Consider the following 14540-nt stretch of genomic DNA (forward strand, 5'->3'; position numbering starts at 1 on the left):
CCCCCCAAAAAGGGCATGAATAGCCTTTAGGAGGCTTATAGAGTGCTCCTCAGGGCTGGTGGGAGGAGGAACAAGCAAGAATGGGCCATTTTTTGCAAAAACGGGCTTGCTTTTTAAAAAAAAATAAGGCATGAATAGCCTTTAGGAGGCTTATAGAGTGCTACTGGGGGCTGGAGTGGGGACAAAACTGAGCAAAAACCGGCCCATTTTCGCTCATTTCTGTCCTCCCCAGCCCCCAGGAGAACTCTGAAAGCCTCCTAAAGGCTATGCACAGCCATTTTGGTGAAGGGCGGGGGGGGGGGGGGAATGGCTGTATTCAATGTATAAGACGCACCCAGATTTTCAGCCTCTGAGGGGAAAAAGTGCATCTTATACTCTGAAAAATACGTAAAAAGTAAACCTTCATTTTGTTTGCAAGTAATAAGATTAAAGGTTCTAACTACCAGCAAGGATGAGTCCTTACATTTAAAGAGCACCTGTCATTTCAGATCCATCATGGCAGGGCCTGTTAGTTGTCATCCACTGACCTGCTGCCCGCCACGTCCCTCATCTTGTGTCACTGACGCATCACCAGCCGTCCCATTAAAGTGACTGGGATGGTCGGTGAGTCGACAGCGGGTCAGAGGAAGAGCCGCTGCGGGACAGAGATGACAGCTGCTCTTTAAAAATTATGATTTAGATCGAGTTTTAAATCAAGATGTAAATCATTAATAAAAAAGCTTTAAATCAACTTGATCTAAATCATGATTTAAATCAACTTGATTTAAATCAAATCCACCCTGTCCATGGGTCTAGTTTAAGTCCCTGCAAAAAAAAAAAAAAAACTGTTTTACAAAAGATTCGGTTCGCTTGGGAAAAGATTCCCAACTGGGTTTTTTGCAAGATGCCATGGCTGATTTTGAACAAGGTCGGGAAAAGAGATGCTTATACGTACGGTTCGGTTTGGAGTTGTCTGCTTCCTTTTCTTCCGAGGAGGAATCATCATCGTCATCATCATCTTCTGCAGAGGGGAGAGCATCTACGGAGGACAGAAATGGTAAATATGAGTTGAGAAAATGAGCTTTTCACAATGAGAGAAGACATTTCTCAAACTTGGGAACTTGAAGATAGGTGGACTTCAACTCCCAGAATTCCCCAGCCAGCCATGCTGGCTGGGGAATTCTGGGAGTTGAAGTCCACCTATCTTCAAGTTCCCAAGGTTGAAAAACACTGAATAAAAAAAGGACAGAACTGTCTTCTTTTTTACTGCCTTATTATATACAGGTAGTTTTGTTTAAGCGGTTAACTTAATGACTGTTCAAATTTACAACTACCTCCACAAAGTTACTTATGGCCTGTCCTCAAAGTTAACACAAACACATACAAACACACACAACATTTTGGGTAATTGGCTTGCATTTACAACCAGTTGCAGCATCCTGAGGTAAAATAACAACAATTTGTACTTTCTTTTTGGTGGGGAGGGGGCTGGTTTTGGGCCAAAAATTCCATTCGGGAAAACAGAGTCACTCAACGACCATGTGATTCACTTAACAACCATGCTTTACCGCAGTTGTAAAAATGATTGTACAGTTGAGTCAGGCTACGTGGTGATCCGCCTAATGACCACTACAACTTATGAGGGAAACTGCAAGCTCAATTGTGGTCATTAAGTGAGGACTACCTGTACTCATGCGTCTTGTGAGCCCCACCAACACATTCGTAGGAAATTTGGTCCTGAGTATTGGAAATAACTGATATTATGAGGAATCGGATATTATGAGCAGTGTTGGCAGAGTGGTTAGAATGCAGCATTGCAGGCTAATTCTGCCGACTGTCAGCAGTTCGAATCTCACAGGCTCAAAGTCTTCCATCCTTCCGAGGTCAGTAAAAGGAGGACCCAGATTGTTGGGGGCGAATATGCTGACATTGTATACCGCTTAGAGAGGGCTGTGAAGCACTACAATGCGGTATATAAGTCTAAGTGCTATTGCTATTATTGCATGGGGTAACAAGAGGTGGCAATGGAAGGGTAGAGAAAGCCAATAGGAAATTAACATTGATTGCTTTGATCAGAAGAGTTCACACAAACGTTTGCCACCGGCAAATATGTTTCCTACAGTGGTAAAGTCCAGCCTACAAACGAACAGGCAAGCTTGCTCATTCTGTGCTAAACTTCTGGGATGTTATTGTTAGGTAAGCTTTCTTCAGATTCAGCGAAGCAAGGAAGAGTTCTTGTCCTCAGACAAATGTTGGACCTTGGAGATTTCATATGTTTCAGATGTCACTATTACTATCCTTAGATTTTCTCCTGAGAGAGGCAGAGCTGGTGACAAGCAATCATGTTGGCTGTCTCCAAAAGCATGTGGATGTTTGTCATTAAGTCAGCCATTTGACCAGCCTGTAAGGAATATCCTGTCTGTCACTTAGTATGGATTAGTTCTTCTATCAACAGCTCATCACCAAACAGGACTGCGCCTGGACCAAAGCATTTCAGAGTGTGACTATAAACACACAATGAAAAGCTTTTCCATGGAAGAAAAGACAACTAAAACCTCAGGCCGCCTTCTACATCCTTCTTCTTATCTGAATTATCAGAAGTAGCAGACTCCCCAGAAAGCCTTTTCTCCATTCATAAATGGTTGAAACAGTTGTCCATTAAGATAGAGGTGCATCATGAAGTTTGGCACTTAGGCAAATTTAGCAGATTAGGAACTATTGATGGGGGGCATCAGAAGATCTTGCAAGGTGCTAATACTTCCATTTTCAGCTACTGGAAATTTCAGCCATTTAGATTTTTCCAGAATCTTGTTGTCTTTTGAATGAAAATCAAGTTTTTCATCCATCCATCCATCCATCCATCCATCCATCCATCCATCCATCCATCCATCCATCTTTTCCATATTACAAGAGAATGCCACCAAACAGAGGAAGCTCTGCTAAGCTGAAAATGGCCATTGTATTTTCTGTCATTCTTTCCCCATCCATCCGTATCATCTCTAACCAAAATGAATTTGTCAGTTTTTATAGGACTTTCAAACTGGGAAAATCAAATCAAATGCATCCTCAAACTTTTTTTTTTTTTGGCTCTATCTATGGGTAGCCAAATAAAGTTCAACGGCCCCATGAAATTGAGGTCCACCAAAATTTTCCATGGAATCCCCTCTTACCTTCATCAAATTGGCATACAATTCCAAATATAAATTTAACCGTCTGGCCAATTAAAATTAAAAATAGCAGTTCAGAAACAAAAGTGATGTGATAACTTGCTCCAAATAAAGCAGAACAGCATTGATTTTCTCCAACAATTAAAAAAAAACCCGAAAGAGCACCACCTTATCCATACCACCAGAGCTCACTTTGAACCCTGATCCATTTTCGCCCTAGGACTGAACACATGACTCTTTTAAAACATATGGACAATGCTTTTTTAAAAAAATGAACAACTGGAGAGAATTTTCTAGCGGTGTCCCCTTGTGCACTGCAGTGATCAGGGGTGTCAAACTCAATTTCATTGGGGGCCCCATCAGTGTTGTGTTTGGCCTCGGGGGGGGGAGGGCAGGGGGGGAATGGCCAGCATGATATTACTCATGTCAGGGGCATCTGTGTTGGCCCCAGCGAAAACGGACTCCTGAGCTCAGTTTTCAGCCGTGACAACCTCCTGCCGCCCTCTGCCAATGAAAATGGAGCTCGAGGGTACACACACCTCCAAGCTCCATTTTCACTGGCTGAGGGAGGCAGGAGGCCGTCACAGCTGAAAACAGAGCCTGGGAGGACTAAATCCAGGCCTTGAGTTTGACACCCCCCTCATATAGACTGAATCCTGGTCTCCCGTCTTCTGCAACTGGCAGTTAAGGTTGAGGAAAAAAACGGTTAAGCTGATAAAAGACCATTCAAAACTGTCTTTTCCAGCAGCTCCCAATTATCCGGGTGGGTAGCCTGCTACAAACCTGAGACGTTCACGGAGAAATAGGTGGTCTCGCTTCCCGAGGGGCTGTTGGTCATGCAGGCGTAAAGACCCGAGTCCTCGGGCACAGCGTCCCTGACCTCTACCTCCTCCCCTGTGATGCGCGTCCGGTTGTTCTCGGATAGCTGCACCCCGTCTCGTACCCAGTTGATGCTCTGAACATCGTCCCGCAGGCGGCAGCGCAACTGGAGGAGGTCGCCAGGGTGAGCCAAGTAAGACTCCACTTCGAGGCTCGTTTGGGGGAGAACTGGAAATGTTAGGGGAGAAAAAAAAGAGACAGAGAGAGAGGGGGGGAAGCAAGGTGGTGAGAATGCTTTATTGCAGATGCATTCCGCCGGCAGCATGCAAACTCTGAACTGTTTTTAAGACTCGCGCTTCAGCTGCCATGCGGGTCTCTGGAAGAGCAAGGCAAGCAAGGCAAGCTCTTTTCATTTCAATTACTACCAGCACTACCAATGAATACAGAACTATTTTTATATAAATATATATCTTTTTAAAAACGCGTTATTAGGAACAAAGAGGGCTGAAACGAGCAAGGAGCCGAGCCAAAACAAATGGCAAGTCATTATGGGCAAATCCAGCAGGAGAGATTGCTTGGTGTGAACTTCAGGCACAAGTAAGCAGGCTGCCATCCTGCCTTGAGAGCAGGGAAGGGCAAAGAGGAGGCGAGGGTTAAAAGCTATTATAGAAGAACGAGACCTCTCTTTCCTCTTTCACTGCATGATCTGTTGTTCTGTAGGGCTCCTTTATTAGGTCATCACTAGAGCATTGCTTGTTGACAAAGAGCGGTAGTGGCGCAGTGGTTAGAATACAGTACTGCAGGCTACTTCTGCTGGCTGCCGGCTGCCAGCAGTTTGGCAGATTGAATCTCACCAGGATCAAGGTTGACTCAGCCTTCCATCCTCCCGAGGTTGGTAAAATTAGGACCCAGATTGTTGGGGGGAAGAGGCCGACTCTGTAAACCTCTTAGAGAGGGCTGTAAAAGCCCTGTCAAGTGGTATATAAGTCTAAGTGCTATGGCTATTGTCCTTCCTTCCTTCCCTCTGCCCACTGCCAGCAGTTCGATCCTGACTGGCTCAAGGTTGGCTCAGCCTTCCATCCTCCCGAGGTTGGTAAAATGAGTTCCCAGATTGTTGGGGGGGAAAGGCTGACTCTGTAAACCGCTTAGAGAGGGTTGTAAAGCACTACAAAGCGGTATATGTGCTATTGCTATAATGACCATGCTTTGAGGGCTCCTTGGTGCTCTGTGAGTTGGCTTGCTTTCTTGAAGACATTTCATTGCCCAAACTAGGTAACATTATCAGTGCTAGCATGATGATGATATTACCTAATTTCGGTATCCCAAACTAGGGTAATATCATCATCATCACAGTATCAGAGCTGAAGAAGCTTCTTGGAGAAGTGGAATGTCTTCAAAGAAAAACCAGTTGCCTCTTAAGAAAGCAGCTTTGAGACAACCATGATCTGGATGATTGAGAATCTCCATAAACATCTAGTTTGGGTAATGAAACATCTGCAAGAAAACAACCGAGCTCAGAGAGCACCAAGGACCAATGGCAACCCTAAGCTATAAATATTCTCCCTTATCTTGATCCTGCTTGGAATGGCCTCTACAAGGCTAACCATCCGTTGAGTGAATCCTTGACCATGTTATGTTAGTATGCTAGGGGGAAGGACAGAATGAGTTGATTTAATTTTTGCTGCTTATTTTTTTTATGTTTTATTTGTTTATATTACTTTTCATTTCCATCAAACAGTATGAGATCTGGGTACAGTTATTTGAACAGCCATAACCCACATATTTGTTGTTATATTCATCATAATAATATTAATAATATAACTATATAGTAATATAATTACAATAATATATAACATCTTCATCTTCAAATTCTCTCTACATTAACATTTTTGTATCTCTTCCTTTCTAACTTGTTTCCATTGTCTAACCATTGATAAAATACATCCCATGTCAAAAAATATTCAGCTTCTTTATCCTTAATAGTAAGCATTAGTCTGTCCATTTCTGCACATTCTAGTATTTTCTTAATTACATTCTCATCTGACAGAATCTCATCATTTTTCCATTGTTGTGCAAATACAATTCTGGCTGCAGTTAGTATATGTAAAACCAGATATATAGTCTTTTAATCATATTTTTCCAGTAGGATGCCCAACAAAAATATCTCTGATTACAAGTCTATATGCTGCTTTATCATTTTTTCCAACCAAGTGTGTATTTTCGTCCAATATTTTTTAGCCTTTGGGCAAGTCCACCACATATGATAGTATGAACCCAATGGTTGATTACACTTCCAACATTTAGCAGATCTATCTTTGTACATTTTAGCCAATCTTGCAAAATGCCATCTATAAAACATTTTATACAAATTTTCTTTATACGCAGTTGACATAGTCAATTTAACATTTCTATCCCATAGTTTCTGCCAGTTATCTAATTCTATTGCATATCCAAAGTTTTTAGTCTAGGCAATCATTGTCTCCTTTACCTGCTCACTTTCAAGTTTAATATTTAGTATATAACAATATAATCTCTTTATCAGTTTTCATCTGTCCCAGTTATTTTTGCTTTTTTTTTTTTAAAGTGCTTCCATAGGATGGAAAGTAGATCCTGCAGACCTCTAGATCCTATGCACTTGTCCTGGTCCAAGGACAGTATTAACATCTCATCTTCTCTTGAGGGAGAAACATTACTCTGTAAATAAGGAATCCACCAGCATTCCTGTCTAGTCTCAGATCAGCAAATTCCACAGTCTTCCATTCTTTAGCTATCAGCAGATGTTTCCTCCTTATCATAATCAATAAAGCACCCAAGAGAGGCAACTTCAGTTTCTTCCAGATGCTCTTTTGATGGGCTTATCAAATTTTGGCAGGCACGTGGACTAGGAAATTGAGTTTTGAGGAATATTCATTTTCAGAATGTCTATGGCAGTGTTTTTCAACCTTTTTTAGGCAAAGGCACACTTTTTTCATGAAAAAAATCACAAGGCACACCACCATTAGAAAATGTTAAATTTTTTTAACTCTGTGCCTATATTGACTATATATAAAGTGTTTTTCCCACGGCACACCTTACACTATGTCACGGCACACTAGTGTGCCGCGGCACAGTGGTTGAAAAACACTGGTCTATGGAGATGTTCAATCTACCCAGGCCATGGTTGTCCCAAAGGTGCTTTTTCAAGAGGCAACTGGACTTTCTTGGTTTTTCTTGAAGACGTTTCTTCAGTTTCAGAGCTAAAGAAGCTACTTGGATGAGAAGGGAAACATCTTCGAAGAAAAACAAGAAAATCTAGTTCCTACCCCAAGGCAAAGCTGGCAACCATTTAATACAAGCTATGAGTTTGAAAGACAAAACATGATTATTCTGAGGCAAGGATTTTCTCCAGAGAACATTTTTTGGCACTGCTATGATGGCAGGTCCATTTTCTTCCCAATGATGTCAGCCTTATGAGGTAGACTGGGCTGGAAACATGACCAAATGAGCTTAAGGTCACGTTAACAGAATCCTGTAAGTGTGAAAGGATTTCTCTCCATCATCCCCTTTACAACCTCAAAACTAGGGAGGGTCTCTTTTGAGTGTCTCCCCCCCCCACTCATATTTGTGCCACAGGCTTAATTGTCTTTTATCTGGCTGTTCCCTTGGTTGCATCTTGTTGTCCTGTCTTCCAAGGTCATTCTCACATAACCATCACAGATGACCACTTCCAGCTTATGAAGACAGTGGCAGAGGCTATTATTTCCCTTAGTTACCTGTTCTGTCCCCCCCTTCACGGCTCGTTAACAAATGCAGGCAGGCAACTTAAAAGGAAGTCTTTCTTTATCAGTGCTCAATTTCAAACTGGCTTCGAGCCCAGAAATAACATATATACAAGTCTCCGATAAGAATGCAAAACAAAAACTCTTACAAGCACTGCAGTTCTTCCCCAGTCTTCACGGATCAGGTTTACATGAAACACCAAAGCACTTATCCAAGTGTAACAAGCATAAATCACGATTAATCATCAAGCAATGTTGTACAAACAAGGAACACTCAAAGGAACGACGTTGACTCCAGCGACTGGGGCGTGCAGCATCCGTCCTTTTATCTCCATACCTGCCTCCCACAAGCCCCAGCTGCATACTGAATCTTGAATTGAGAAAAAACTCACAGCAGAGCTGCTGAGTCACAACACTTACCTCAGAACAGGACTTCATCTGGAGGATTATGGGGAAAAAGAAAAGACAATCTTGGCACCAAGCTTCTAACACACCTTAATTTCAAGTCTAGCAAGGTTTGCAGAATTGGAAGGGACCTCGGAGGTCTTCTAGTCCAACCCCCTGCTCAAGCAAGAGACCCTAGACAATTTGAGACAAGGGGCTGTCCATTCTCTTCTTTAAAATCCTCCAATGTTGGAGCACCCACAACTTTGGGAGGCAAATTGTTCCACTGATTAATTCTGGGGTGTCGAACACAATTTCATTGAGGGCCACATCAGGGCTGTGGTTGACCTTGGGGGAGAGGACAGGTGGGCATGGTTGACTGGGTGGGTGTGACTGACTGGGTGGGTGTGGACAGCTTGATGCCACTCCCAAACTGCTGGCATGTTTCTTCTTCACATTGGGTACACCAGGCTGAAACAATGTGGGTAGACCTGGCTGAAGCAACATGGGCCAGCCCCTTACATTTTCCGCGGGCCTGATCCAACCACATCGCGGGCCGGATCCAACCCACGGGCCTTGTGTTTGACACCCCTGGATTAATTGTTCTATCAGGTAACATGGTCAAGTTCTATTTGAGATTCTTTACCCAGTACTATTCATGCCCTCTTCCCAAAAACACAATGCAAAAAAAATGAAAGGAATCTGCCAACGGTAGTTTCATTCTTAATCTTTCTTTCCATCAAAAAGAAGAGAGGGGGGGGGAGGAATTTGCATGGGACCTGTTCCCTTTCATTTCCCCAGGCACCAAATCAGACTGAAATATCTTCTGAATTGTCAACTCTTGCTCCTCCTTTATCCTGGCTGCTGGAAACCAGAATTAGTGTGATTCAACTTGCGAGACCTTCCCACCCTCCGAAATCTTTTGGGGGGAGTTTTCTTATTATCTCAGCTGACGAGAAGTCTGGACAATGATGGCCATTCAAACCCACCCACGGCAGAATTGCAGCCAGAGTTGCAACCTCTTCAACAAAGAAAAGGCTTGATTGCTAGAGACGGTCAGCTTCAAGAAAACCTCCAGTTATTAAAATGCTGTCCGGAGAATCTCAGCCTCAAAAATACACTCAAAAGAAAAAAAAAGAAAAGCAGCTGCCACAAAACCAAATATTTGTTTGGGGAGCACAAAGATCCTTTTCCTTCCCCCTTTTTTTGGCTTCCCTGGTTCTCCAATTCGGTGAGCTCCATTTTGCAACTTGTTTCTCAAAAATGAGAAAGAAAAAGAAACGACAGACAAAGGAGTCAGCTTGGTGATACTGCTGGGTGTGGATTATGGGGATTGTAGTTCAACCTACCTGTACAGAATTAGTTTCTACTTTGCTCACAACAATTTTTTTGTTGTAAAAAGTTGTTTTATTTTTTCTTTCAAATTCATTCTTTAATATACATTCTTATAATTACTATTTAACATTTGTCAATTCATATCATTTTTCTGCCTGTATATTTACAGTTTCATATTTTCTTATTTCCCCTCCCCCTAATTTAATCATGTGTCGTCTGAGATATTTATTTCATGTTTTGTTCCTTTTCCTTTCTATTTGTATTTTTTTCAAGCCACTCATAAAATCGCCCCCATGTCCTGTAGTACACTGATTCCTCCTTGTCCTTAATTCTCAGTGTCAACCTGTTCATTTCTGCAGTCTAATATCTTCTTTATTACCTCCCCTTCCGATGGGATTTTGTCTGCTTTCCAATTTTGTGGAAATACAATTCTAGCTGCTGTTATTATTTGTATGTACTTTGCTCACAACTTTAACGTTACACTTATTCCGCGCAGGAAGTTTAATTATTTTTTGTTTCTAAAATTTATTAGCTGTCCACAAGGTAAATTTCTATTGAGGGCCCAGAAAGTTTGAAAAGATGAGTTTATGAATTTCTGCTAAACTCCCTATTCAGATCTTGTTTTAAAACCTGACCAAATCTTTGCCTCCTTATGTTCCTTTCACCTCCCCTCCAAAAGTGTCATCAACCTTCATCAAGTGCAAACTATGATTCTGAATGTTGTTAACTTCTCCTCAGTGGCTGGCGTTATGGTACAGTCAGATTCAATTACAGTAGAATAATCAGCGACTGGTAAATCACAGATATAGCAGAAACAACAAAAGCACACACAGAGAAATAGAGAATTTTGGGGGGAGGGTTTATTTTAGCCCATGCGTTCAAAAGCCCAATTGGGCTTATTATCCAGGGAGGTCTTATTTTCAGGGAAAAGGCCAGTTCATTAATTACCAATTGAACTGAAAATCAGTTTGAGTCTGATAGCACCTTTTTAGATTAACAAATGCTATTCAAAGGCAGAAGCTTCTGTGGTCTGGGTTTTTCAACCTGTCTCCTACAGAACCCAAGGTGTTCATGAGAACTTGATGGGGTCCGGTGAAAGATTAAGGGTATAAAATGAGTTCACTCAAACACAATAGATTATCTCTCACTAGAGCTTTGTCCCTTGATCAGAGATTCCGGGGACCTTTTAAATAACATATTCTGCATCTAAAAAGTTTAGAAGCCTCTGCCATACCCCAAACAGTTCTACAAAGTCTGCAACTGAGCTAAATAACCCTGTCCTTATTGCAATACTTCTGAATTACAACTTCAGACCATGATTCAATAAACATTAGCTCTTGATATATACATTTTTTTGAGACTCTAGAAAGAGCGCAGAGAAGAGCAACAAAGAGGATTAGGGGACTGGAGGCCAAAACATATGAAGAACGGTTGCAGGAACTGGGCATGTCTAGTCTAGTGAATGGGTGGAAACTAATCAAGGAGAGAAACAACTTAGAACTGAGGAGATATTTCCTGACAGTTAGAACATTTAATCAGTGGGACAACTTGCCTCCAGAAGTTGTGAATGCTCCAACATTGGAAGTTTTAAAGAAGATGTTGGATAACCATTTGTCTGAAGTAGTGTAGGATTTACTGCCTAAACAGGGGATTGGGCTAGAAGATCTTCAAGGTCCCTTCCAACTCTGTTATTCTATTCTATTCTATTCTATTCTTTTAAATCCCAGGTGTCCAACCTTGGCAAATTTGAGACTTGTGGACCTCAACTCCCAGAAATCTACAGCCAGCAAGGTTGGACACCCCTGATTTAAAACAAACTGTGATTCAGATTATAAAACAGCTGGGACCAAAATAGAAAGAAGAAGAAGCACCGTGAAAACCTTGGAGAGCTGAATCTGTCAATATATCCAATAATAAATCAAAGTTTTAAAATACTCTCTCCAGACACTATTTGATTCATGCAAAAACTGATGAATGTTTATCTGTGCAAATGTCACTTCCCTAATCAACATGGACAACCATCAAAAATGTTTTATGGTGGCCATTCACATAATACATTTGTTGGATAGATCTCAAGTTTGCGTATGTTGCAGATACGGCTTAGAGTCAAAAAAGTTCTGACTTATTTTACTCTAATAATCTTCAGTAGACCGGAAATGTAATAATAATTCTACATTCAGAATTCCCAGATGCAAAGCTAAAATATATTATCATCATAATTGTTATTATCATCATTATTTTAAATTTATTAACTGCCCAATTCAAATGGACTTGTGGACTGACATACAAAACTAGAAATATCACAAAATCCAACATTAGATAGACAGCCTAGATTAAAAATAATTTAATAAACAGCAAAATCATCCAAACAAAACACTGGGCTAATAAACACTAGTCTTGAATTCCTAAACATTGGTTTTATTCCTCACTCACTGGTCTTATCTCAATATCACCCCCGGGGTACAATGATACTTCAATACTCATCAATAATTCGTTCTGGGAAATGCAATGAATACCAAAAACAATGACTTCTAAACAATTTTTTCCTGCAAGGAATGATGTAATGAGTCACAAGGTAGCCAACACCAACAAGTTCTAGCTTGTGCTTTAAGTACTAAACAAACAATGAGTACCAGGACAAAATTTCCACATCAAAATGTGTTGAGTACCAAATTTAATGAGTTTCAAAACAGCGGAGTACTAAGGTACCACTGTACAATAAAAGTAATTTAGCCTTTATACATGATCACCTTCCTTCCAGTTCAACATTAATCCTACAAGCTGGCTTTTATTGAAGCCCCCCCTCCCCCACGAGAATAGCAAGAATGTTCAAGAACAAATCCGAAAAGTGCTGGAAATGTCATCAGATACCAGGTTCATATTATCATATGTGGTGGACTTGTATAGAAGCTAAAAGATACTAGACTAAAATCCACACTTGGTTAGAGAAAATGATACATAAACACATAGACTTTAAACCAGAGATCTTTTTATTGGGAATTTTACCGGAAACATACAATAGAGAATTGAAATATTGTATTTGCTAAAAATTGGAGAAATGAGAAAGTACCAACGCAGGAGGAAGTTATGTATAAGATAATGGAATGTGCTGAAATGAGTAAATTGACATTTGAAGTTAGAGAACAAGAAGATAAACAATTTTATAGGATTTGGGATTTATTTTATTCATGGTTAGACAAAAAAAAACATGGTAATGAAAATTACTAGAGAATGTGGTAAATATAAGAACTATTGAATGATATAGAATATAACATAAAAATATTTTACTGCTGGAAATATCTGAGATGGTGATACTGAATTGCTATGGTGTAAATAATCCCAATACTGGATATATTTAGTTGAAAATGAAGAATAAGGGTGATAGTCAAATAAATGAGGTATAATAATAACAATGTATATAAATGTTTTTGATTGGATAATTGGTGACTATGGAAGTGATGCACAGAAACCTTGTAACCAACCGACACACTGTTTGTAATTGAAGATGGCTTTATGTTCTTTGTTTTGTTTATGTTTGTTTAAAAATAAAACTTTAACAACAACAACAACAACAACAACAACAAAAACATTTATTGAGGTCTACAACAAACAGGGTAATTCTGTTTGTAAGACACACGGATCATCCTCCCTCTCCGTGGTGTTACAGAACTGGATTCAGGCAAAATACAGCAATGTTCTTCTTCCTGATTCATATCGTAACTTATAAAGCCCTTCATGGTATTGGACCTGGGTACTTGAGAGACCGCCTGCTGCCAATTACCTCCCAAAGACCCGTTAGATTGCACAGGGTCGGCCTCCTCCGGGTTCCGTCTACCAGCCAATGCCATCTGGCTACCACCCGGGGGAGGGCCTTCTCTGTAGCAGCTCCGGCCCTTTGGAATGAACTCCCCGCGGAGATTCGGACCCTCACCTCTCTCCAGGCCTTCCGGAAAGCCGTCAAAACCTGGTGTGCCGGCAGGCCTGGGGTTGATGAGTTCCCCTCCCCTCTTGACTTGTATGGTTGTATGACTCTTGTGTATTTTAATTACGTGTATTGTGTTTGTATCCCCTTTTCCCCTTTCGAGTTGTTCGCCGCCCTGAGTCCCTCCCGGAGAAGGGCGGCATACAAATAAACTAAATCAATCAATCAATCAATATTACAACTTAAGGCAAATGACCACAGGGTGTTCTGACCTAGGCTTCCCAAAAGCACAAAGCTGACTCCTCGTCCCGATAAAACCTCTTTTATTTAGGTTTAAAGTGAATTCCTCTCCAGCAAAGTCCCAGCACTTAGTCTTTCATGCGATTTCACAACTACAGACCTTTATCAGGCTTGGAGAGTTTCCAGGGCGATATCTTCCAAACGCCACACTGTAGCAGCAATTACTTGGCAAGAAGTCAGGAACAGATCTTCACCCAAATGAATTGAACTAATTGTCTCCTGTAAACTCCCCTCCTCTTTCTCTCCTATTTATTCCCTATGGGAGGGGCCATTCAGTATCTCCCTGTGTCTTTACTCCCGAGTCGGCCCTTGTTCCTTAACTGTTCCCTTCTCCTGGCAGCTCTGTGCACGCACACACTGGGAACAGACTCCAGCTGTTCTTCTGCCCCACTGATGTTCGACTCCGAAGGCAGCTGGTAACTGTCAGACAGCCCCATCTCTGCCTCCGACACAGAGCCCTAATCAGAGCCTTCCCCAGACTCCAGGACTGGTCCATGTTCCTCCCCAACCTCCTCACTGTCTGAGTATGCCACCAGCTCCATTGGCCGCTGGCAGGCCACAACACAGGGATGGATATGAGAATCAATGTGATGTAGGGACAAAACTACTAGACTAGAAGTGAGATGCAAGTCCTCCCTTAGGCATGGAAGCTTGTTGATTGAATTCAGGCCAGTACGTTTCTCTTGGCCCAAGAACCAACATGATCCAACAAGTGAAAGCATTAGACTAGCAATGGGGGAGACCCATGTGCTATTTTTCAAGAGCTGCACAGATGCAGGTTCAGGACCTCTAGGGAAGTCCCTCCACTTCACAGAAGCTTCTTGGGTGACTTGGGCCAGCCACTCTGGCTTAGGCAAGCCCACATCATGGGAGGCG

General features: G+C 41.5%; 1 protein-coding gene across 2 annotated transcripts in view; it reads right to left on the bottom strand.

The window, feature by feature from the left end:
- Positions 1-14540, bottom strand: part of FGFR1 (fibroblast growth factor receptor 1) — a 132201-nt gene that overhangs the window by 44119 nt on the left and 73542 nt on the right. For both annotated transcript variants that reach the window (XM_087706160.1, XM_087706161.1), the window contains exons 3-4: positions 3930-4193; positions 935-1018 (exon numbers count right to left, since the gene is read on the bottom strand). In XM_087706160.1, coding sequence (XP_087562286.1) covers positions 935-1018; positions 3930-4193 — 348 coding nt within the window. The remainder of the gene's footprint in view (positions 1-934; positions 1019-3929; positions 4194-14540) is intronic.

The sequence above is a fragment of the Thamnophis sirtalis genome, unplaced genomic scaffold, assembly GCF_051295495.1.
Source record: "Thamnophis sirtalis isolate CommonGarterSnake01/CBP01778 unplaced genomic scaffold, rThaSir2_p1.2 scaffold_2, whole genome shotgun sequence".
Classification (NCBI taxonomy): domain Eukaryota; kingdom Metazoa; phylum Chordata; class Lepidosauria; order Squamata; family Natricidae; genus Thamnophis; species Thamnophis sirtalis.